The sequence below is a fragment of the Scyliorhinus canicula genome, chromosome 5 (assembly GCF_902713615.1).
Source record: "Scyliorhinus canicula chromosome 5, sScyCan1.1, whole genome shotgun sequence".
Lineage (NCBI taxonomy): Eukaryota > Metazoa > Chordata > Chondrichthyes > Carcharhiniformes > Scyliorhinidae > Scyliorhinus > Scyliorhinus canicula.
The window spans coordinates 32,276,172-32,298,275 of record NC_052150.1 but is presented as its reverse complement, the minus strand read 5'-3'; the positions used below and the strand labels follow the sequence as shown (position 1 = coordinate 32,298,275).

Genomic DNA, 22,104 nt, shown 5'->3' with positions numbered 1-22,104 from the left:
AACCAGGATAGAGGACTGTGTGCCAGGGGTAGTCCATGAAGACCAGACGGGGTTCGTGAAGGGACGCCAACTTAACACAAATGTCCGGAGATTGTTAAATGTGATTATGATGCCAGCAGTGGAAGGGGAGGCGGAGATAGTGGTAGCGCTGGACGCGGAGAAGGCATTTGACAGGGTGGAGTGGGAATACTTGTGGGAGACGTTGGAAAGGTTTGGGTTTGGGGAGGGATTTATCAAGTGGGTAAAACTGCTCTATTCAGCTCCGATGGCAAGTGTGGTAACAAACGGGAGGAGGTCAGAATATTTTGGGCTCCATCGAGGTACTAGGCAGGGATGTCCCCTATCTCCCTTACTCTTTGCATTAGCGATTGAGCCGTTGGCGATGGCACTGAGGGGTTCAGGGGGGTGGAGAGGACTGACAAGGGGAGGGGAGGAACATCGGGTCTCGCTCTATGCGGATGATTTGTTGTTGTATGTGGCAGACCCGGAGGGGGGAATGCCGGAGGTAATGGGGATACTAGCGGAGTTCGGGGACTTTTCGGGATATAAATTAAATCTGGGGAAAAGTGAGGTCTTTGTAATACACCCGGGAGACCAAGGGGAGGGAATTGGGAGGCTCCCCTTCAAAAGAGCAGTTAAAAGTTTTAGGTATTTGGGGGTGCAGGTGGCAAAGAACTGGGGGACCCTACACAAGTTGAACTTTTCCAGACTGGTGGAGCAGATGGAGGAGGAGTTTAAGAGGTGGGACATGGTGCCGCTGTCGCTGGCAGGGAGGGTGCAGTCAGTTAAAATGACGGTCCTCCCGAGGTTCTTGTTTTTGTTCCAGTGTCTGCCCATCTTCCTCCCCAGGGCCTTTTTCAAGAAGGTAACGAGTAGTATCATGGGGTATGTGTGGGCACATGGCACCCCGAGAGTTAGAAGGGTCTTTTTGGAGCGGAGTAGGGATAGTGGAGGGCTGGCGTTACCCAACCTTTCAGGATATTACTGGGCGGCAAATACATCGATGGTACGAAAGTGGATGATGGAAGGGGAGGGGGCAGCCTGGAAGCGCATGGAGAGGGCGTCCTGCGGCAACATAAGCTTAGGGGCACTGGTAACGGCACCATGGCCGCTCCCTCCCACGAGGTATACCACGAGCCCGGTGGTGGCGGCCACCCTCAAGATCTGGGGGCAGTGGAGGCGACACAGGGGGGAAGTGGGAGGTCTGATAGGGGCACCACTAAGAGGGAACCACAGATTTGCGCCGGGAAACACAGGAGGGGGATTCCAGAGCTGGCAGAGGGCGGGTATTAGACAACTGAGGGACTTGTTTATAGAGGGGAGGTTTGCGAGCCTGGGAGAGCTGGAGGAGAAATTTGGGCTCCCCCCGGGGAACACGTTCAGGTACCTCCAAGTGAAGGCATTTGCCAGACGACAGGTAGCGGGGTTCCCCGCGCTCCCCGACAGGGGGGTGAGTGATAGGGTGCTATCAGGGGTCTGGGTCGGGGAGGGGAAGATCTCGGACATCTATAAGATTATGCAGGAGGTGGAGGAGGTACCAGTAGAGGAGCTGAAAGATAAGTGGGAGTTAGAGCTGGGGGAACAGATAGAGGACGGGACATGGGCAGACGCCCTGGAGAGGGTCAACTCGTCGTCGTCATGTGCGAGACTAAGTCTCATTCAATTTAAGGTACTGCATAGAGCCCACATGACGGGGACAAGGATGAGTCGGTTTTTCGGGGGTGAAGACAGGTGTATTAGATGTTCGGGAAGCCCTGCGAATCATGCACATATGTTTTGGGCATGTCCGGCACTGGAGGAGTTCTGGAAGGGGGTGGCAGGGACGGTGTCGAGAGTGGTGGGGTCCAGGGTCAAGCCAGGATGGGGACTTGCGATCTTCGGGGTTGGGGTGGAACCGGGGGTACAGGAGGCGAGGGAGGCTGGAATATTAGCCTTTGCGTCCTTGGTGGCTCGGAGGAGGATCCTGATTCAGTGGAGGGACGAAAGGCCTCCGAGTGTTAACACCTGGTTAAACGACATGGCAAACTTCATCCAATTGGAAAGGATCAAATTCGCCCTGAGAGGGTCGGTGCAGGGGTTTTCCAGGCGATGGCAACCCTTCCTAGACCTTTTGGATCAGAGATAGAAACTGAGGCCATGACAGCAGCAACCCGGGAGGGGAGGGGAGGGCGGGAGGGGGGGGGGGGGGAGGGGGGACAACGACGAAGGAAGTACGGTAGCGGCGGTGGCACGGGCAAGGCCTGCCCGAGGACGCTGCTAGAAATGATAAGTTGGTCTGACTGTCGGTTCGCCGGCGGGGGGGGGGGGGGGATTTTTTTTCTTTTTCTTGTTAAGTAGGGGGGTTTGACTTTGTTTTGTTATAATTTAAATGTAAATGTAGGGGGGGTTAAAATGTTTGTATTTTGAAAAATTCAATAAAAATTATTTAAAAAAAAAAAAGATAATCCACAAAACGGCAGTTGTCGGAGTGCCACTCTGCTTAAACATTTCCACGCTTACAATTTTTGCCTTGCTGTGAAAATCTTCAAAAGTTAAACCTTGTTGAGTTGAGGTGTAACTGGGTTTTTGACAGCGTACGAAGTTCATAATTACTTCTAAACAGCCTCACCAGCCCCGAAAGAGTAATTTTATACTTGTTAAATGTCAAGTTTTTCCAATATGGTAAGAAATTCCACATTTTAAAAATACCCTTCAGAAATGTATTAACTTCTACCATATCGTCATATGTACGTCCCAATAATTTATTCCACTATCTGTAATATTTCAAATTAAAAGTGAAGGAACATGGTTTGCTGAGTGCATGAATACTTTAACGTTATTAGCTGCTTAACCTGCTTGGTGGTACAAGGCGCCAAGGAATCTCTTTAACTGGGCCCAGATTCAAACTGATGCTGTGAAAGGGGAAATCTGTGCCAGCGATCACTCATTCAAAGTAATCAGCTATAGAATAGCAGCGAGCACCGTTATTTCACAGATCACCAAATACAGCCATTATGCACAGGTCATGTAGACCAAATCTATTTAACCTAATGTCTCTAAGAGGACAACAAGCTTCCTTCAGTTTTCTAAGATTGAGATGTTAGATTTGGTATCACTAGGAGAGTAAATTTCTAAATCTTAAAAATAGCTTATGGTAAATAATTCCCTACAACTGACAGTGTATGTTCCAAAGCACACAAATTTGTGCCTGCATGTATCTTTTCATAGCGGGACAGATATCTAGGTTCAGTTCTTTGCTAATCTTCAAACAAAAGATGGAAGAATTACTTACAGCAAATACCCAGCTGTGACAGTCCAAGCTCGGACCAGGCCCTTCAACCATTGCCGGGTGTGTCCCTGCTCCAGTAAGGCTGGCAATACAACCTGCAGGAGCAGAAGCTCCAGAGAGAGCTCACTGACTGGAGCATCACTACAGAGAAACCAAAAAAGAAAACTCAAAAACTGTTGATATATGCTGTTTAACAGTATTGGAACATAGAGCATATAAAAAACGTAGAATTCTTTTCTGATCAGCTTTATATCCAAGAACTGCCATTTTTTCATTTGGCATTTTCCCTTCTCTTGAGAATGGGGGCTCAAGCTGCAGGACCTTTCCCTGAAAACCAGGAGGCTTTTATCATCTGCAACAGGGCAATTCTTCATATTTGAATCCAGACTGGTAAAAGTACTGATAGGCTGCTCCAACCATAGCAATCACCACAGGTGAGTCCAATTCAGTGTCCATGAATGCTATTCATTAACAAATAAGGAGGAGCAACACAAAACTATTTCCATCAACCCTGGGCCCAAGTTGTAGTATCTCTAGCTAAACTGGCCAACTCAGAACAGGCTGAAGCTCACTGGGTCAGAGAGTGAAACAGTAAAGAGGAAAACTCACATGGTGTGTAAGTCTGCTCTGCATTCTGGTTCAGTTTTTTCTAGTGCCTGCTAAAAATCGCACTTCAGCGTCTGGGCAACAAAAACCCACCACCATTAAATGGGAAGGTGCATAAAAAAGCAATTAAATTGCAAAAAGATTTTTTTTGCACATTCTCTCAGTGTCCGTGTGGGTCTCACCCCCCCAACCCAAAAGATGTGCAGTGCAGGTGGATTGGCCACGCTAAATTGCCCCTTAATTGGAAGAAAGTAATTGGGTACTCTAAATTTACAAAAATAGATAATTACAAACAGATTTCATAACATGCCAATGTAAATGCTATCAATATTTAACAACTAGTGAGTATGCAGAACAGCAGATTTAAGAATTATTTTTAAAATGAAGTATTTAAAATATACAAACATCTTCAGTTAGGGCCACTTGGCCCTTCCAAGTCTGCTCTACCATTTAATAAGATCTTGGCTGATGTGACTGTAAACTCCTACCTACCCCCGTTAACCTTTCAAGAAAGGTTTGAAAGCTCCTTCATAGAACATAGAACAGTACAGCATAGAACAGGCCCTTCGGCCCTCAATGTTGTGCCGAGCCATGATCACCCTACTCAAACCCACGTATCCACCCTATACCCGTAACCCAACAACCCCCCCTTAACCTTACTTTTATTAGGACACTACGGGCAATTTAGCATGGCCAATCCACCTAACCCGCACATCTTTGGACTGTGGGAGGAAACCGGAGCACCCGGAGGAAACCCACGCACACAGGGGGAGGACGTGCAGACTCCACACAGACAGTGACCCAGCCGGGAATCGAACCTGGGACCCTGGAGCTGTGAAGCATTTATGCTAACCACCATGCTACTCTGCTGCCCCCAAACTGTGCTTTATATTGCATTCAATGCGAATCTCAAGATTGCATTGTCCAAGATATGCAGATTTAACGGATCTATAGCAGCACAATGGAATGGCGGCTAGCAGATGCCAGGTAAAGAAATCTGGAAGGAAAATCTTGTCTAGCATGCCTCCAAGCAGCTACCCAAGGTCGCTACTGCCAATAGCTGGGTAGGAGATCACTAACCCACTCTCAGACAAAGTGTAGTCCATGATTTGTTTTTTTTAAAAAATATTTTTATTCTCCATTTTCACATTTTCTTCAGAGTTTACACCCCACCAATAAACAGTAAAAAGGTAACAAATACAATGTCAACCCCCTTATCAACAACAGCGATCCCGTCCTCCCACCGTCCCAAACAGCGGCCCACCTGACAATATAAGCATCAAATAAAATAATCCCAAGTTCAGAAAAAGAAAAAAACAAAGGAAAAAAGAAAAAGGAATCGCCTATGGTCATCATTGACATATAGAGTCCATCCCCCAACCCCTCCCCCTAACATTCAATGCCATCCAATCCCCAAAAGAGTACAGTAAATGACACCCATGAATTGTAGACAACCCCTCACCCAGACTCCTCCCCTCTACTTCCTCTTGTAAACTCCTCCCCCCAATCTCTGTTCCTCCCCCCAACTTTTCACCCTGGCTTGACTCACCGGAACCTGTTTTACCAGGCTCCGATGGCCGCATCCCCTCCCCCCACCTCGCTCCCGTTCACTGGCCGGCTTAAACCGGCCAGCGTGGAGACCCCCGCCTGGGTCTCCTTCCCCCTTGCCCGGTCCCAGGAAAGCCAAGTAATCCCCTTTAGCACACAACCCCCACATACACACCCAAGCCCCAAAGAACCATCATTGCAAATGAAAGTCCCATCCCTTCCCTTGTCCAAATATATACAGCGTTGACTCATTTAGTACATACACCAACACACAGTGAAAAACTAAAGCTACATGAGGCTACATCGGTACACGACCATTTCTCAATTCTGCCAGTCCTTCTGCCTTCACAACCACCTCCGCTGCTTCCGCCATCCCAAAATAAAGTCCTTGGATTTGTAGGTCACCCTCAACTTAGCTGGATATACTATGCCGCACTGCACTAGTCCATGATTTGCTGAAGTATAAATCACTTTAGAGGTCTTTGAACAAGATGTTAAACTAAAGTCCAGTGTAGTATCTAGGTGAATGTAAGAAGATCCCATGGCACTGTGAATAGCAGGGGCTTGTGTGTCTTGGCCAATACGTACTTCTCAACGAACATCATTAAAACTATCTATTCATTCATTATCATATTGCTGTTGGTTCAAAGTAACAGTGCAGATTAAGTGTCATATTTCTTACATCACAAAAGTACTTCACTGGCTGTAAAGCACTATGAGATGTCTCAAGGTCATGAAAAATGGCAAAATGAATGCAAGTTTCATACATTTTAGAATATAAAATATTTCTCAGGATCTAAAGAATTAGGAGTTTAACAAGGAAAACTTGGGCAGCACAGTGGCCTAGTGGTTAGCACAACCGCCTCACAGCGCTGAGGTCCCAGGTTCGATCCCGGCTCTGGGTCACTGTCCGTGTGGAGTTTGCACATTCTCCCCGTGTCTGCGTGGGTTTCGCCCCCACAACCCAAAAATGTGCAGAGTAGGTTGATTGGCCACGCTAAATTGCCCCTTAATTGGAAAAAATTATTGGGTAATCTAAATTTATATAAAAAAAAACAAGGAAAACTTGTCAAGCCTTGACGGTCTCATTTTCACAGGTGATAATAACTTCCCACATATTAATACAAAATAACAATGTCTTGGGCATGTAAAAGGATTGACAGGCTAAGTCCTATTCCTCAACATCAAAACTCAGATTTTAGTTATAGAAAATTTTAATAGGAATTATACTTTATCCAAAAATTATTTTAATTTCTTCCCATCTATCTGTTTCCCTTCAAGGCACATACATTCTTGGGTTTGGGTGGAGGAGGAGAGGCAATGAAGCAGCAAAAGAAGCATTTTGCAGGCCTCAGTCAAACCGCAAATGGTTTCTACGAAACATGAGCAACGGTCTTAGCCTCTTGTTTTTCCTAATAATTTAACTGAATGGGAATCCACATCTCACTACTGTCACAGTGCTATATCAGTGAGGTGTGCCACCAGGTTACAAGCTATAATGACTTCAAGTGTCCATGAGACAAGATATTACCTGTAAAGCATCACATTGTATGGTAGGAAATCAGGGAGTAGAGTCTTAATAATACGAATTGGTAACCAAAGCATAAGGAGGACAATAGACCCAAATACAATCTGAAAAGATAAAGACAAGAAACTTCACCAAATTATACATGACAAATGAAGTAAAGTTTGCAGGGATTGTTTAAATAATTTTCATTTGCTTAAAAGGTCCACCCTCAAGTTGTCTTTCCCAAACAATTAATAAGCTTTCCCATTACTCTCGCTTATCATCGACTGCCACGAAAGGCAACCAATGGAATGATTCTTCTCTGATCCTTCGATCTATCTCCATTTACCCATTCATGTACTCCTAAAAGTAATAAACATATTAAAATGGTCAACATTCAGAAAGTTCACCCACCCCACTCACCAAGTATGCCTGCCCAAACCATATCCTGCTCTTGAATATGGCCAAAATCAAGGTTTCCAATCAGAAGTTTTGCCTGAGCTCTAAACCGGCCATCCCACTTCACCCAGTAACTCTGCCCACATAATGCACACAGCCCACCATTTCCTGTTCAGCATACTTCAGTTCAATTCTCCCCTTTTAATAAGCAACTTTAATTTCAAGAACAATCACACATCGACACGGTACTTACCACAGACAATATAAAGCGTCTGAAATGCCTATAAATAGGTAGATGAATCATCTCCTGAACTGGATTAAAATCTGGATCATTCAGATTTCTTAAAAACCATAAGACACCGGGTCTCAAGACCTGAAACGAAACAACATTAAACACTGACCTGAACAGATCCTAGGAACATCAATAAAAGCAGCACAAGAGACAAGATAGAAGCATTAGAAAGCAAAATAACTGAATTTTTAAGCAAGAAACAGACAATTTTTTTTAAATGTTATGCTAGCATTGTGGCTGATCGGGTTTCTCCAGTCCAGAACGTGATAAACTTCTGAATTCTAATTCACTCTGGATTATCCAAGTCAATTCTACCAGAGTTAAGGGTCAAATTGTATTAAGCATGACATTTTAAAAGAATATATTAGAGAGCAAATATTAATGCAAATGATTACTTGTTCTGGAACATTCCATCGCAAAACATTCACGCACATAACCTAAGGAATCCCTAGAAGCAATGCAAGGACGATGTTTAAATTTCTTTAAAGATATCAGCAAACCACAAGAGTATAAAGATTGTTTTTCAGATCGGTTATATGTGATTTATAGAAAACAGTAAACTAGACAGCCTGCTGACCATTAAATAGTATGTTGTCATAACTGGCCAGAAAATACTCCCAAGAGACAACCTTCAGAATAATCTGAGGATCACGTGAAAGATCATCAAGGACTCCGCAACTGGAATTAAGTGTAAATGTGCTTCACTTTGGTATAAGCTGGCCATCAAGTAACGAACAGACTTAAGCAAAAGAAAATACTTCTTCCTCCTAGCTGACTCTGGACTTCATTCACACTCACACTGCAGCACGGAAGCAAAATGCTTTGCATCAATTATATAATGGAAGTGTGAATGCGTCCTTAAATAAGTAACGTGAAAATATGAAGATTTTGATGCTCATTGAATGGTTACGGCACAGGATTCCTTTAGAGCTCACATCAGCTGTCTGCAAGAGAAACCTAGCTAGTCCTACTTACCGCTCCCTCTGCCCCCACTTTCCGCATCACTTTCCCCCCCTTGCAATTTGTTTCCTTCAATCTACTTACCCAATTTCCTTTTGAAAGCCGGGATTGAACCTGCTCCTCCATTCTCGCAATCGGGTCAAAACTACCTGTTGTTCAAAATACTTTCCCCTCACATCGTCTTTGGTTGTTTTACCAATCACCTTAAATCAGTGTCGTCCGGAAGAAATTCCTTCACCAACGGGGCAGTTTCTCTCTGTGTCCAAACCGCTCATGATTCTGAACGCCTCAACCAAATCTCCACTCTACCTTCTCTGCTGCAAGGAGAACAACCCAAGCTTCTCTAATGTATCAAATTAACTTAAGTCTCTCATCTCTGGAACCATTCCAGTATGGGCTGCACTAGATACCATTTTGATGAGGTGGAGTGCAGGTGCTGGGAGCATGCAACAGAATTATGCAAACTAGACAGATCTGAAATTTTCTATGATAAAAGAAATTAATGTGGATGCTGGAATTTGAAACAAAAATAGAAAATGCTGGACAGTCTCAGCAGGTCTGACAGCAGCTGTGGTCAGAGAACGGAGTGAACGTTTCGAATCTAGCTTTGACAAAGAGCCACCCAGATCCGAAACGTGAGCTCCGTCGTCTCTCCAGAGATATTATCAGACCTGCTGTGATTGTCCAGTATTTTCTGCTTTTGTTCCTTAATTCTCAATATTCAGCCTGGCTCTCTCTGGTGTTATCAACCAGACATGTGTTATACACCTCCCTCCCTTATCCAATTTCTCCATCTCTTATCATCCAGAAAGGTCTGGTTTAGGTTGCCCTACCTTTCCCTCCTGTGTAACGTATCTATGGTGTACCTGAACCATCACCTCTGTAAAGGCCACGCGCATTGTTCAGTTAAATGTTTGTTCACCAATTTTGGATTCCAATTTACCCAGACCTGTTCTCAAACCTCTTCCAATCAAATATTTTTACTCTACATTGCTCTTTCCGTTTTGCATGGCCAAACTTATAATATGATCGCAGTTCCCAAAACGTCCCACTGATACTTGACCCACTTCATTGCTCAAAACCAGGTCCAGCAATGCCTCTTTCCTTACTGGGAAGGAATGAGACACTATAAAATGTACTGATCAAAAAAAGGTTCCCCTGAACACAATATAAATTCTTCCCCACTTCTCTCCTTTACACTATCCCAGTCTATATTAGGACAATTGAAATTTCCCCATTATCACTATTCTAGTTTGCAGCTCTGTATAATTTCCCTGTAAATGGATTCCTCTGCATTCATCCAACTAACTGGTAGCCTACAGAACATACAGGATAGTGTAATGGCACCTCTATTATTTATTAACTTTAACCAGAGATTTTGTACTTAATCACTCCAGGACATCCCATTTTTCTCACGCTACTACATTCCCTTCAATCAATATTGTCACCTCACCCTCCCCTTTCTTTCCTGCCATATCTTTCCTGACCATCTTGTATTCAGGGATGTTAAGTATCCAGCCCTGCCCTTTTTGGAGCCAGGTCTGAGTTATCCCATTATATTCCTATTCCCAGTTGGCTATTTCTGCAAGCAACTCAGCAACCTAATTTACCATGATTTTGTGCATTTACACACATGTACTGAAAAGTTATCCAAGACCATCTTGTATTCTCGGAGTCTGATGACCATACTATTTTTTTACGCTAGTGCAAGCTGTCTTTCCCAATTCTTCCCCCCCCCCCATCTTGTTTCTACTTTGTAATTTTGCATCCTGGTGCCCACCACCATGACCAAATTAGTTCAAACCCTCCCCATGGTACTTGGGAACCTCGAGTTGAACAACTAGTTGAACAGATAAATCAGGAAAGAGATTAGTATATTATTGTTACCTAGCACTAAAATTCTCATGTGCATGGTCGTGGAACCATCACAAAGTCAAGAAAAATGTTGGAGCACAGCCATTGATATAAACAGTACATAACTAAACAAAGCCCTGCACAATATAATTTGGGCGAGACCACATTGGAGTTGCAGAATCCAGCTGTGTTCAACTGGTACAAGGGTGACACAGTAAACACAATACATTTCAGAAAGTGAAAGAGATATGAGATGGATTGAGAGTTTGGCCATCATCAGAGAACTGATGTGCTGCCAGTACATTTCAACCATCTCCTAAATGGGTGAGGGAGTGCTAACAGTATCTTGATTTCAGAAATTTGAAATGTTTAAATCCACCAACAGGTGAATTTAGATCAACTCACCTCTCGGAGTAGAAGAATGAACGATGCAAAGTAGAACACATAGACCATCCCCACCAGCCAGTGTAGGAACATTGTGGTTCCAGGTGCAGACTGGAAACTTAGTTCTCGGTCTTTCAATGTAGCATCAAACATTTCCTAAACCAGATTAGAACCAGTGTTAATGTCATATCCATCAGTGCAATTAATCGGTATTTCAATACTGTCACATTGTTTCTTTTAAAAATACATTTATTAATCCAAGCAAAAATGACTCAGGGCCAATATCCATTTTCCTATTCAAAAGCATTTTTAAAAAAAAGACAACTAGAATCCCAGATTTCATCCACAGAAATAAATTATAGAATCAAGCAAGCCCCACTACATTTCTGTGCTCCCTCTCTCCACTTACAGACGCTAGCTCTTTTAAATGAGCAAATCTGAAAGCAAAGATGTAACCTTAGACGGGATTCTCCAATAATGGGGCTATGACCCCACACCAGCGTCAAAACACGGGCGTTTCACTCTGGACTTTCCTTAAGAAAGTAAGAAAGTTCAGAGTGATTCTCCAATTTGCAGGGGGCCCTGCACTTTCGGTAGAGAGTCCACGCATGCGCACGGCAGCGGCCACCCTGTGCTACATGGCAGACTCAGCCCACGGGATGTAGGTCCCCCGAGATTGCACGCGCCTGCGGATCGGTGCCACCCGATCGCTTGCCTGGCCGTCTTTGAGGTCCCACTGTTGAGTCCGCAGCTGCCACCTACCTTTCCCGACAGGCAAAATGTGGCTAGAACCACGCCATCGGGAACTCGGCCAGTTGTCCTCCGGGGACCAGAGAATCGCGGGAGCGGCGTTGCCTCAGATTTCGGCGCCAACGCCCATTCTCCGCCCCCCTGCCAATCGCGATTTTGGCGCGGAGAATCCTGCCCCTTATTTTTATTTTGTTGTCTATAGAGACCTACATTTTTGCTGAATGGGCAATTTACCCCTAGATTAGCAGAATATGTTTCATGCAAGTATAGTAGATTCAGATTAAATTATACATTTGTGCATTCATACCAGGCTCTCAAAGAAATATACCATGGAATACAGTTACAAGTGAGAGTAGAATCCCATTACATATCAGAAGCCATGCAAAATAAAGCGGTTTCTTACACCTGCATATTTATTAAACAGGATTCCGATACGAGCACGTACCAACAGAAAAAGATTCAAACTGGCAAGGGGTGAGAGTCCTGCAAAAAAACACTTTCCTCCCCCCCCCCCCCCCCCCAACAAAATAATAAGCAGCATCTGAAATAATTATGGCATGTCAAACATTAATTATCGCCTAAAAACACGTATGAAGTTTTGAACAATAGAGAGGATGGTGGAGTGGTTAGCACTGCTGCATCACAGTATCAATCCTGGCCACTGGTCATTGTCTGTGTGGAGTTTGCACATTCCCCCTCATGTCTGCGTGGGTCTCTCCCCCCCACATCCAAAGATGCGCAGGGTTAGTGAACTGGCCACGCTAAATTGCCCCTTAATTGGGGAAAAAAAAATTGGGCACTCTAAATTTATTTTAAAGTGTTGGACGATATAAACAATCCCTCGCCTAAAAAGCTTTCACTGGCTTTCAAGTCGCCCAGACAGCCAGCTTGCTCAAATCACCAAGGATCCACAAGAACGTTTCAATGGACCTGCCAAAACATGTCAAATTGTCAGAAGGAAAAAGATTACCTCTAATATTAGAAAATTAAACCAAACAAATTCTGAACTCCAGCCTCTTTCAATTGAAATAAGCTCTGTAAATCTCACCTCCTAGCAACGTTGATTGGCTAGTTTTGAGAATGTTGAGGGGCTTCTCGGATAGCTCGGGCAATGGGAAGCACGGTAGCATAGTGGTTAGCACTGTTGCTTCACAGCGCCAGGGTCCCAGGTTCGATTCCCGGGTTGTGTCACTGTGCGGAGTCTGCACGTTCTCCCCGTGTCTGCGGGAGCTTCCTCCGAGTGCTCCGGTTTCCTCCCCCAAGTCCCGAAAAACATGCTATTAGGCAATTTGGACATTCGGAAATCTCCCTCTTTGTACCTGAACTGTCGTCAAAATGTGGTGACTAGGGGATTCTCACAGTCACTTCATTGCAGTGTTAATGTAAGCCTACTTGTGACAATAAAGATTATTTAAAAAAACATTGGCCAAAATACCGGTCAGGCCCGTCAGTCAGATTTAAAGAGATGGGCTTCATTGACGAGCTGTTAGGTAGGAAGACTGGCTGAAATTCCTGTCAACTAAGAAGGGCAGATAGGCAAGTGGATCAGCCAGAACGCCTGCTCCTCAAGAATGGTGGAGGGGAGTTTCCTTTAAGGTATTCCTGGGTAATCAGATGGTTGGGATCGCCTGTCACGCAGTCACCCAGTTTCTCAATAAGAGCAGCATTTAATTAGAAATTGCAGAGAACATGGGAAGCATTTTGAAATAGTTGAGGAAAATCTTCCAAGAATTCAAGAGAATTTAAACTCGGTTGGGGAAAGGATCACAGAAGTTTCAGAAAAGAGATGGGGGCATAAAGTCATGGACATTTCTGAAGCAGAGTGGTTTTATTGTGTGCCAGTTAACAAACTTCACAGTCTCAAAAGAAATGATACTTTTGAAATGAATACAGCAATTACTGAAGAACTCAATTGACTTAAACAGATTTTTTATTTTATATTGTTTCAATTCTGGAGTGATTCTGCGATCATCACCGTCGCCACTTCCGGAATGCCTGCAGCCTCAAGAATAACTTGTATATTTTTATTATAGTGCCTCTAATATAGCAAATTATGCAAAGATACTTCACATGAGCAAAAGAAAGCAAACTGTGACACCAAGTTACTTAAGATGTTCGCAAAAGTAATCAAAAGGTTAACTGAAAAGGTAGGTTTCAACAACAACGTGCATTTCTATAGCAACCTCAACATGAAAAAGTCCTACAGTGCTTTACAGGAGTATTATAAAACATAATCTATCACTAAGCCAAATAACATATTATGCCTGATAACCAAAAGCTTTGTCAAAGAGGTTGATTTTAAGGAGCATCTTAAAAAAGGAAAAAGAGTGAGGTGAAAAGGTTGCGTGAGGTAATTCTCGTGCTTAGGTCCTTAGAATCTGAATGTACAACCTCCAATGACGCAACGATTAAAATCGGGAACGTTCAAGAGGCTAGATTGCCAGAGATCTTGGAGTTGTAGAGTTGAAGCAGAGGAAGACGTGAGGCCACCAAGGGACTTGAAAATATACATGTGTAACAAGTTTCACACCACGCAAATAAAACAAAACCAATGAGGTGCTTAATTGAATAACTGATTTTGGTACAGAAAAAATACCTTGTAATATTCATTTCAATTTCTAGACCAATAAAGGGGGCTTCAGAAACAAAAGCGATCGAGAACCACTGATCAGCTCCTTACAAGAAACACCATAATCCCAGCCAAGCTCATATCAAAGCTCCAAAACCTAGGACTTGGCTCCTCACTCTGCAACTAGATCCTCGACTTTCTGACCCATAGGCCACAACCAGTAAGAATAAACATTTCCTCCACGCTAGTCCTCAATACCGGGGTCCTGCAAGGCTGCATACTTAGCCCCCTACTATACTCCCTATACACATGACTGCGTGGCAAAATTTGGTCTACCTCCATCTACAGGTTTGCTGACGACACAACCATAGTGGGTCAGATCTCAAACAACAACGAGTTAGAATATAGGAGGGAGAAAGAGAACCTACTGGAGTGGTGTACCGACAACAATCTCTCCCTCGATGCCAGCAAAACTAAAGAGCTGGTCATTGCCTTCAGAAAGCAAAATACTATACACACCCCTGTCTGCATCAACAGCGCTGAGGTGGAGATGGTTAACAGCTTCAAATCCCTAGGTGTGCACCTCACCAAACATCTGCCCTGGTCCACCCACGTTGACGCTACCACCAAGAAAGCACAACAGCGCCTATACTTCCTCAGGATACTAAGGAAATTCGACATGTCCACACTGACTCTTACCAACTATTATAGGTGCACCACAGAAAGCATCCTATCTGGCTGCATCACAGCCTGGTATGGCAACTGCTTGGCCCAAGAATGCAAGAAACTTCGGAGAGTCGTGAATACCGCCCAGTCCATCACACAAACCCACCTCCCATCCATTGACCATCTACAACTCCTGCTGCATTGGGAAAACGGGCAGTATAATCAAAAACCCCTCCCACCTGGCTTACTCACTCTTCCAACATCTTCCATCGGGCAATCCAAGAACGCACGTGAACAGATTCAAAAACAGCTTCTTCCCTGCTGTTTCCAGACTCCTGAACAACCCTCTTTTTGACTGGCCTGATTAATACTACACTCCTGTATGCTTCACCCGATGCCGGTGTCCAGGTATTTACATTGTGCACCTTGTGTTGCCCTATTGTGTATTTTCTTTTTATTTTATTTTCATGTACTAAATGATCTGTTTGAGCTGCACACAGGAAAAATACTTTTCCCTGTACCTTGGTACATGTGACAATAAACAAATCCAAATAACTTACCAGTGAACAAATGTCAAGCCACCAGCCACATATGAGAGGGAATACACCAATTTCCACAACTACCAGCAAGGACACCTAAATAAAAAAAACAATTAAGTTCTGTATGATATGCATAAGAATATACAGCTTATTGGTTAAACACAATCTCCAACAAGGAATTCCATTAGACAATTCTAAAGTACACATTTGATCAATTCTTCTTACGAATTATGAGAATTATTTTGGTGTAACCGAGTGGCATTGGAACATCTAAATGAGGTGCCACGGAATGAAAAAATGTAAATTTGGAACGAGAAATCAGTTGAGTTCTCAAACTCAGCTTTGCTATGCATGGAAGTATTGAAGGAAGGTCAGTCACAGCTGTGAAGGAGTATTTCAGAACAGACTGGGAAAAATTAGAGATGTATTTAGTTTTAAAACAACCAAAAGGAGGGGAGGAGGGGTGAAAATGAACAACATAACGCCAGCAAATGGATGGGCGTCAGGAGAGATTGCTCTCTCTGAGCATCCTGTCTTCAAGTGTCCAATGAAGCTCAACACTACACTAAGGAACAGCATCTCAGTTTTTGTTTAGGCACCGTGCAGCCATCGGAACTCGACAGGATTTCAACAATTTCAGCATGTAACCCCTGCCCCACCATTGTTTCCTTTCTCTTTGCTAATTTTGGTTTTCACTCATTTTTTCAGCAGCTTTCATCAATCTGCCATTCACACCCACCCCCACAGACACATCTTTTATTTTTTTACTAGTCTCAGGCCCTTTTTCTTCCTAGTCTCTAGTTTGCAGCCCTTTAGCCTTGCACCATCAACGTTTGTCATCTAATCTCTCCTGCCTTCCAATCCAGCAAGGACCTTCCCATTTGTTCTTTTTCTCCACCCTCTCCCTTTCATTTGCTTAAAAGCGAATACATAACCTTTTGTCAAGAACTGGCAGCATGTATCAATCTAAAATATTCACTCTTTCTCCCTCCACAGATGCTACCAGAACCGTTGAGCATTTCCAGCATCTGTTGTTTTTATATTTCGTGTACTTTCAAATAAAAAGCAGAGATTTTGTGAAGTCTTCAAAAATTACCAATTGAATATGATTAGAAGAGTAGATCGAGCAATTTTAAGGTAAAAACTATGACTATGATTTGTTTTCAGCACACATAAATAAATCAAATACAAAACACAATGATAGTCATAACCTTTGGGGCAATGTAACAGTACCTTAACAACAATATAACAGACGCCCAATAAACGTCGAGATCGTTGGAACTTCACCAGTGCAGCCAAGCCCTGTGCAAAGTTAAGTTAAACAAAAGCAACGAAAAACAGCTATTATTTGAACAGCACAATTATTATAATTTATTTTTGAGTGGAAATCCTGAATGTTGTGTAGTTGAGTGTGAGCCAATACCTCCTGGTTCTACAGCAAAAATTATTGATTACATTTTTGTTTAAAAGTATTTTGCATTCATAGGTGGCTCCGCGGACCCACTAAAGAATCCCACGTGGGCACCTGCTCTGCTAGCAACCAACCAACTTCACAAAGGGATCCTCCATGATGCCTCTACACGTGAAAATGAGGGAACTATGTAGCCAACCTGGGGTGGCCACTGCCCAACACAAAATGGAAGATTGCAAGGAATGCAGGGAAAATGGACATGTTGTAAAGCAAGCAGCTTGCAAAACGCTTGTATATTGGGACGGCTGCAGAAACCAGTTTTGACTGCTGCAGAACCAAGACAGCACTGTGAAAAGAAACCAGTTAACATACTAATGAGGCGATACCGGGCGATCCCCAGATACAATGGAAACAAGTTAAACACAGATCGATACATTGAATGGAAGGCCAGACCTTTCGGTGCCAGAGAAGCCCAAAACAATAAGTCCCAAGAACCGCCCTAGTGACCGAGGAACTGCCCCATGATTGGGGGGGTTCAAACATATCAATTGGAAAGAGACCCAATCGATTCCAAGCAGGTAAGGGAGTCCGCCCAAAGGGGCGCGGATCCCCTGGGACCTATAAAAGACAGGTCCCACACATGGTTCAGTCTTCTGATCCAGCCCTCCAGCCCTTCTCTCTCTTTGACCAACACTCCTCCGTGGACCAGCTTTTGCCAAGAAGATCTTGAACGAGAGAGAGAAGAGGGTTCGAACAGCAGCCGCCAACAAGTGCCTCACAACGATCGCTACCAGGGATAGGCACTCCTGACCCCTTTTAACTGATACCAACCTGAAGTCTGCAGACCAGAGCAGAGCAAGAGGCCTTGTTCCCTGACCCAGCAGTTCCTGCGAGATAAGTATTAGTTTATTTAGCGGTAGGAATAAGTTTAATCCTTTTAGCGTGTGCATGGGTAGTTATTACTAATTGGTGTATGGTTTTATTGCTTTGAACTTCACCTTGAAACTTGTGGTGGTGTCTTAACAACACCTGGCGACTCCAGAGCTTAGAAAAGAAACAGAGCCAAATTGAGTGTTAAGCACACTCACCCAGAACGACCAACAACTATCTCCCGTTTTAGTCATGCATCTAGAATGCCTGCAAAGCCCTCTTTATGGATGATGGTGCTGCCTTTAATGACGTGTAATTAGGGAAGAGCATATTGTACCCTGAAATTGGTCTTTTATATAACTTTTTTTTAAATCTCTGAAAGCATGTAAATGAGAACTGGGCTACTTCAATAATTCTACTACATTTGTAAATCCTGAAAGACCCCAATCATCAGTCCAAAAATGCTTTTATAAATTTAATATGTTAGCGCTTTACAGTTGGCACAATTTACTACAGCATTGGCTGGGATATGACATTCGGTAGCTTCTGAATTTTTACCACCCGGTTATGAAGACTGCATTATACTTGAAGCTCTGAAAACAAACTCTCTCAAACACTAGATAAAAAGGATACATGACAGATTATTAAAGTCATAGCCAACAGAACATAGCCCACTATTGTTGTTATCAGGCCTTCAAAGTGCGAGGCTTGAACCTGAAAAACAATATCAATTGGTACAGTGCTCAATAAATTTACAATAAAATAACCAAATGTTCTATTGATTGATACAGTCATCTTTGTTTACAGACATTTTTTTCATTCCAAGTGTTTGGAAGACAAGAGTTTTAAGATTCTTGTTCTGTAATGCTGATATTACTTCACAGCAGTTAAGTAATAACTTGTTTCAATTTTTAAAAAAACTTACTGTATTATCACATTTACAATATTCATATTCAAAATAGTCAAATTACACTGAAAGTACTTGTATAAATCTAGTGACAGATTACAAATATGAAATCTGCGCATTGCTGAATAAAGTGACACACTGATGCTTCATCAGGGTAGTCACAGAAATGAAAAGGAGCAACAATTAATACCACGTGGCAAAAGGGTGCATCACCCTTTTCTCATGCAATATAACCTGTTGCACTCTCTGAAATTTGACATTCTTACATATATCCTGTTGAGTGCAAATCAAAAAGCTTTGGTGGTGTGGCTCTTCATTCAGCAATACTCAGGGTCTGTGCTAGCAAACAACTAAACATCCAATAATGTAGCAATCCAAAAGACATTAGAATGGGCGAAACACAGAGTTATAAAGCAGATTTTTATAAAAGGTTAGCCTCTTTTCACTTCTGTGTGAGCGTCTTAAATAGCACCAGAAACCGAGGTACATGATATATGATGGCTTGTGACGGCAAAAGGCACTGAATTATACCGCGGAAGGAAATCCAATCTTAATCCCTGGCTTGTGCTCTGGCAGCTTATTTTAACTGAGGTAGCAGCAGGTACAAAAGGTATCATAGCTAGGAAGGCAAATGGGAAGGAGTGGGTATAAGCAAGGTGGTACTCTCTGATTGCTAACCATTACTCCAGCTAGCTGATATGTATAGTCGGCATTACTTATAATAGCTTGATGCCTGAAAGCGACAGTCCAAATTCATGAAAAATAAGAACTTGGGCAAGGTCATAAAGTGCAAAATCATCGAAGAGAAAACTAATTTAAAGTGCATCTTTTTAAAAACCTATTTCTTTCAGATGCTTTTTACTTCTTAATTAAATGCACAAGATAGGGGGCGGCAAGGTGGCACAGTGGTTAGCACTGCTGCCTCACAGCGCGAGACCTATTCAATCCCAGCCTCGGGTCACTGTCCGTGTGAAGTTTGCAGATTCTCCCTGTGTCTGCGTGGGTCTCACACCCAGAACCCAAAGGTGTGCAGGGTAGGTGGATTGGCCACACTAAATTGCCTATTAATTTTTTTTTTAAAGTTACACAAGATAGAAAGTGCTATATGGAAAAGATATCACTTTACTCTCAAGTGGTACTAAACTCCACAAAGTACTTTGGCTTCTTGGTGGAAAAACTTCCATAAATCCACAACATTTTTTAAAAATTGGAATGGCCATTCACTGTGCAGTCCTAGATCACTACATACAACATAACAAGTATATGAACAAGTTTACATATTATAACTATACTGTCATGCAATACTGAGACATTAATACATGTTAGTCAGACTAATTTTGTATAAAGTCTTCTCAAAGGGCACGCACCGTATCATTGGTACTTACATACTCCTCAAAACCCAAACCAACAACGGAGAAGTGTCCAATATGGTATGGACAGAATGCTGAAACATACAACACCATGTTATAGAATAGTGTACCGGTACTCACATATTTTAATAATTCCAAGTCATAACTTTAAACTACTACACAGTATAATTTCAGAAATTCAATTTATCACAAGTTACTCTAAAAATCTACAGAAAAAAGGATTAACATAAAAACCTACAGAAAAAAAGGATTAACACTGTGGGTTAGCAGTCTTTTACCAAATGGAACAAGTACAGATCCAACTCAGATTGAAAGGATTAAAATATTCCTCTTCTTTGGTTTGGTGAAATGTGGTTGGCCAGTTTTCAGTGGGTGTAGGCCCAAAGCACAGTGGCCATGATTCCACTTAATTTGGCAACCTTACACAGCAAAGATTTTTTTTTTTAAATTTTAGAGTACCCAATTATTTTTTCCAATTAAGGGGCAATTTAGCGTGGCCAATTCACCTAACCTGCAAATCTTTGGGTTGTGGGGGCGAAACCCACGCAGACACGGGGAGAATGTGCAAACTCCACACGGACAGTGACCCAGGGCCGGGATTCGAACCCGGGTCCTCAGCGCCGTAAGCAGCGATGCTAACCACTGTGCCACCGTGCTGCCCGTTACACAGCAAAGATAGTTTAGTGTGGTAAATTGAAAACGGATGCAGATACAGCAGGATGCGCAGGCACATTGTTGTTAGAAATTTGGATAAGGGCCCCCGAGTGGCAAAATCTGTCTCACAAGCTCTCTCATCTTGAGCAGGTAAAATTAAAAAGGGTAAAACAACTTATTTTAAAAAAGACTTCAACTTTAAAAGTTGGCTTTCTTCCTAAACAAGCATCCAATAGTTCAGAATATTTATGAAACTCCTCTATTAGTGTCAGGACTATTAAAACTGCACATTAAAAAATATATTGGGTTGATGCACCCTTTAAAATTAAGTATTAATTGGAAACTCCAAGCAAATTTAAATAATTGGAAACTCCAAGCAAATTGATTTTCCCCTCTGGCTGCCGTGTTTCAGCTGTGCTCAGTTTAATTAAAAACAGCTGCAATTAGGGCCATAACAATGAAAGGTAACCAGCAAACACGAGCAACATTCAAAACATAGCATCCCTTAAAACCTTTGGCTATCATCCAAAAGCGCTCAACTTAAAAACTTAGACGGGCAGAACGGTGGCGCACGTGGTTAGCACTGTTGCCTCACGGCACTGAGGTCCCAGATTCGATCCCGGCTCTGGGTGACTATCCGTGTGGAGTTTGCACATTCTCCCCATGCATGCGGGGGTTTCACCCCCACAACCCAAAAAGGTGTGCAGTACAGGTGGATTGGCCATGCTAAATTGCCCCTTAATTGGAAAAAATCAATTGGATACTCTAAATTTAAAAAAAATTAAAAATTAAAAAACTTATGAACATTTAAAACATTCTGAAAAAATAGCCTCCTCCAATGAAGCATGTTTATCCAGCATTTAGCTGGGTCATACAGATCAGAGAAGGTTTAATGCTCTATTCTCAACCTGTGTCAAGTTAGCTGATTTCAATCAAAGAATAGGTAGTAGGATATTTGAGCTCCAAAAGTTCTCTAAATAGAAATGGAAAACATTAGCTTGAACTTTTACTCCTAACTGCCATGCAGCGATCCCCACTGGAAATTAATTTGAGGATAGATTCAGACCTGCTGTGATTGCCTTGCAGTTAAATCATCCAAAAGACTTACACATAAATAAGATAAAGATAAAGTACCTAAAAGTGTGCTTGATGCCTGTGAAATTGCACTCCAGCAAAGAGTGAATTCCCTCTGGACAGGCAATAAGGAATAAAAATTGGCCAAGAAAAAAAGATGTTACTTTATGAAATGAAAATCGCTTATTGTCACAAGTAGGCTTCAAATGAAGTTACTGTGAAAAGCCCCTAGTCACCACATTCCACCGCCTGTTCGGGGAGGCTGGTACCTCCGTGCTGCTGGCCTGCCCTGGTCTGCTTTCAAAGCAAGCGCTTTAGCCGTGTGCTAAACCAGCCCCTTTAGTCTTTCCAAGTTATAAGATATCAATTTGAAGACTTTTGATGGGCTTCAAACCAAAAAATCCCCAATGTATGTGCTCATGGTAACTAAATTAACAACTGCACTTCATCTTCCAAGTATATATTCAGAACATAGT

At 42.8% G+C, this 22,104-nt stretch overlaps 1 protein-coding gene across 5 annotated transcripts in view; it reads right to left on the bottom strand.

The window, feature by feature from the left end:
- march6 (membrane-associated ring finger (C3HC4) 6) overlaps positions 1-22,104 on the bottom strand; it is a 116,100-nt gene that overhangs the window by 18,602 nt on the left and 75,394 nt on the right. For 2 of the 5 annotated variants that reach the window (XM_038796866.1, XM_038796870.1), the window contains 8 exons: positions 19,898-19,974; positions 18,257-18,337; positions 16,576-16,644; positions 15,364-15,438; positions 10,840-10,974; positions 7,582-7,740; positions 6,954-7,054; positions 3,272-3,409 (listed from right to left, as the gene is read on the bottom strand). In XM_038796866.1, the coding sequence (XP_038652794.1) occupies positions 3,272-3,409; positions 6,954-7,054; positions 7,582-7,740; positions 10,840-10,974; positions 15,364-15,438; positions 16,576-16,644; positions 18,257-18,337; positions 19,898-19,974 (835 nt within the window). The remainder of the gene's footprint in view (positions 1-3,271; positions 3,410-6,953; positions 7,055-7,581; positions 7,741-10,839; positions 10,975-15,363; positions 15,439-16,575; positions 16,645-18,256; positions 18,338-19,897; positions 19,975-22,104) is intronic. The other 3 variants (XM_038796868.1, XM_038796867.1, XM_038796869.1) reach the window with 3 other exon arrangements.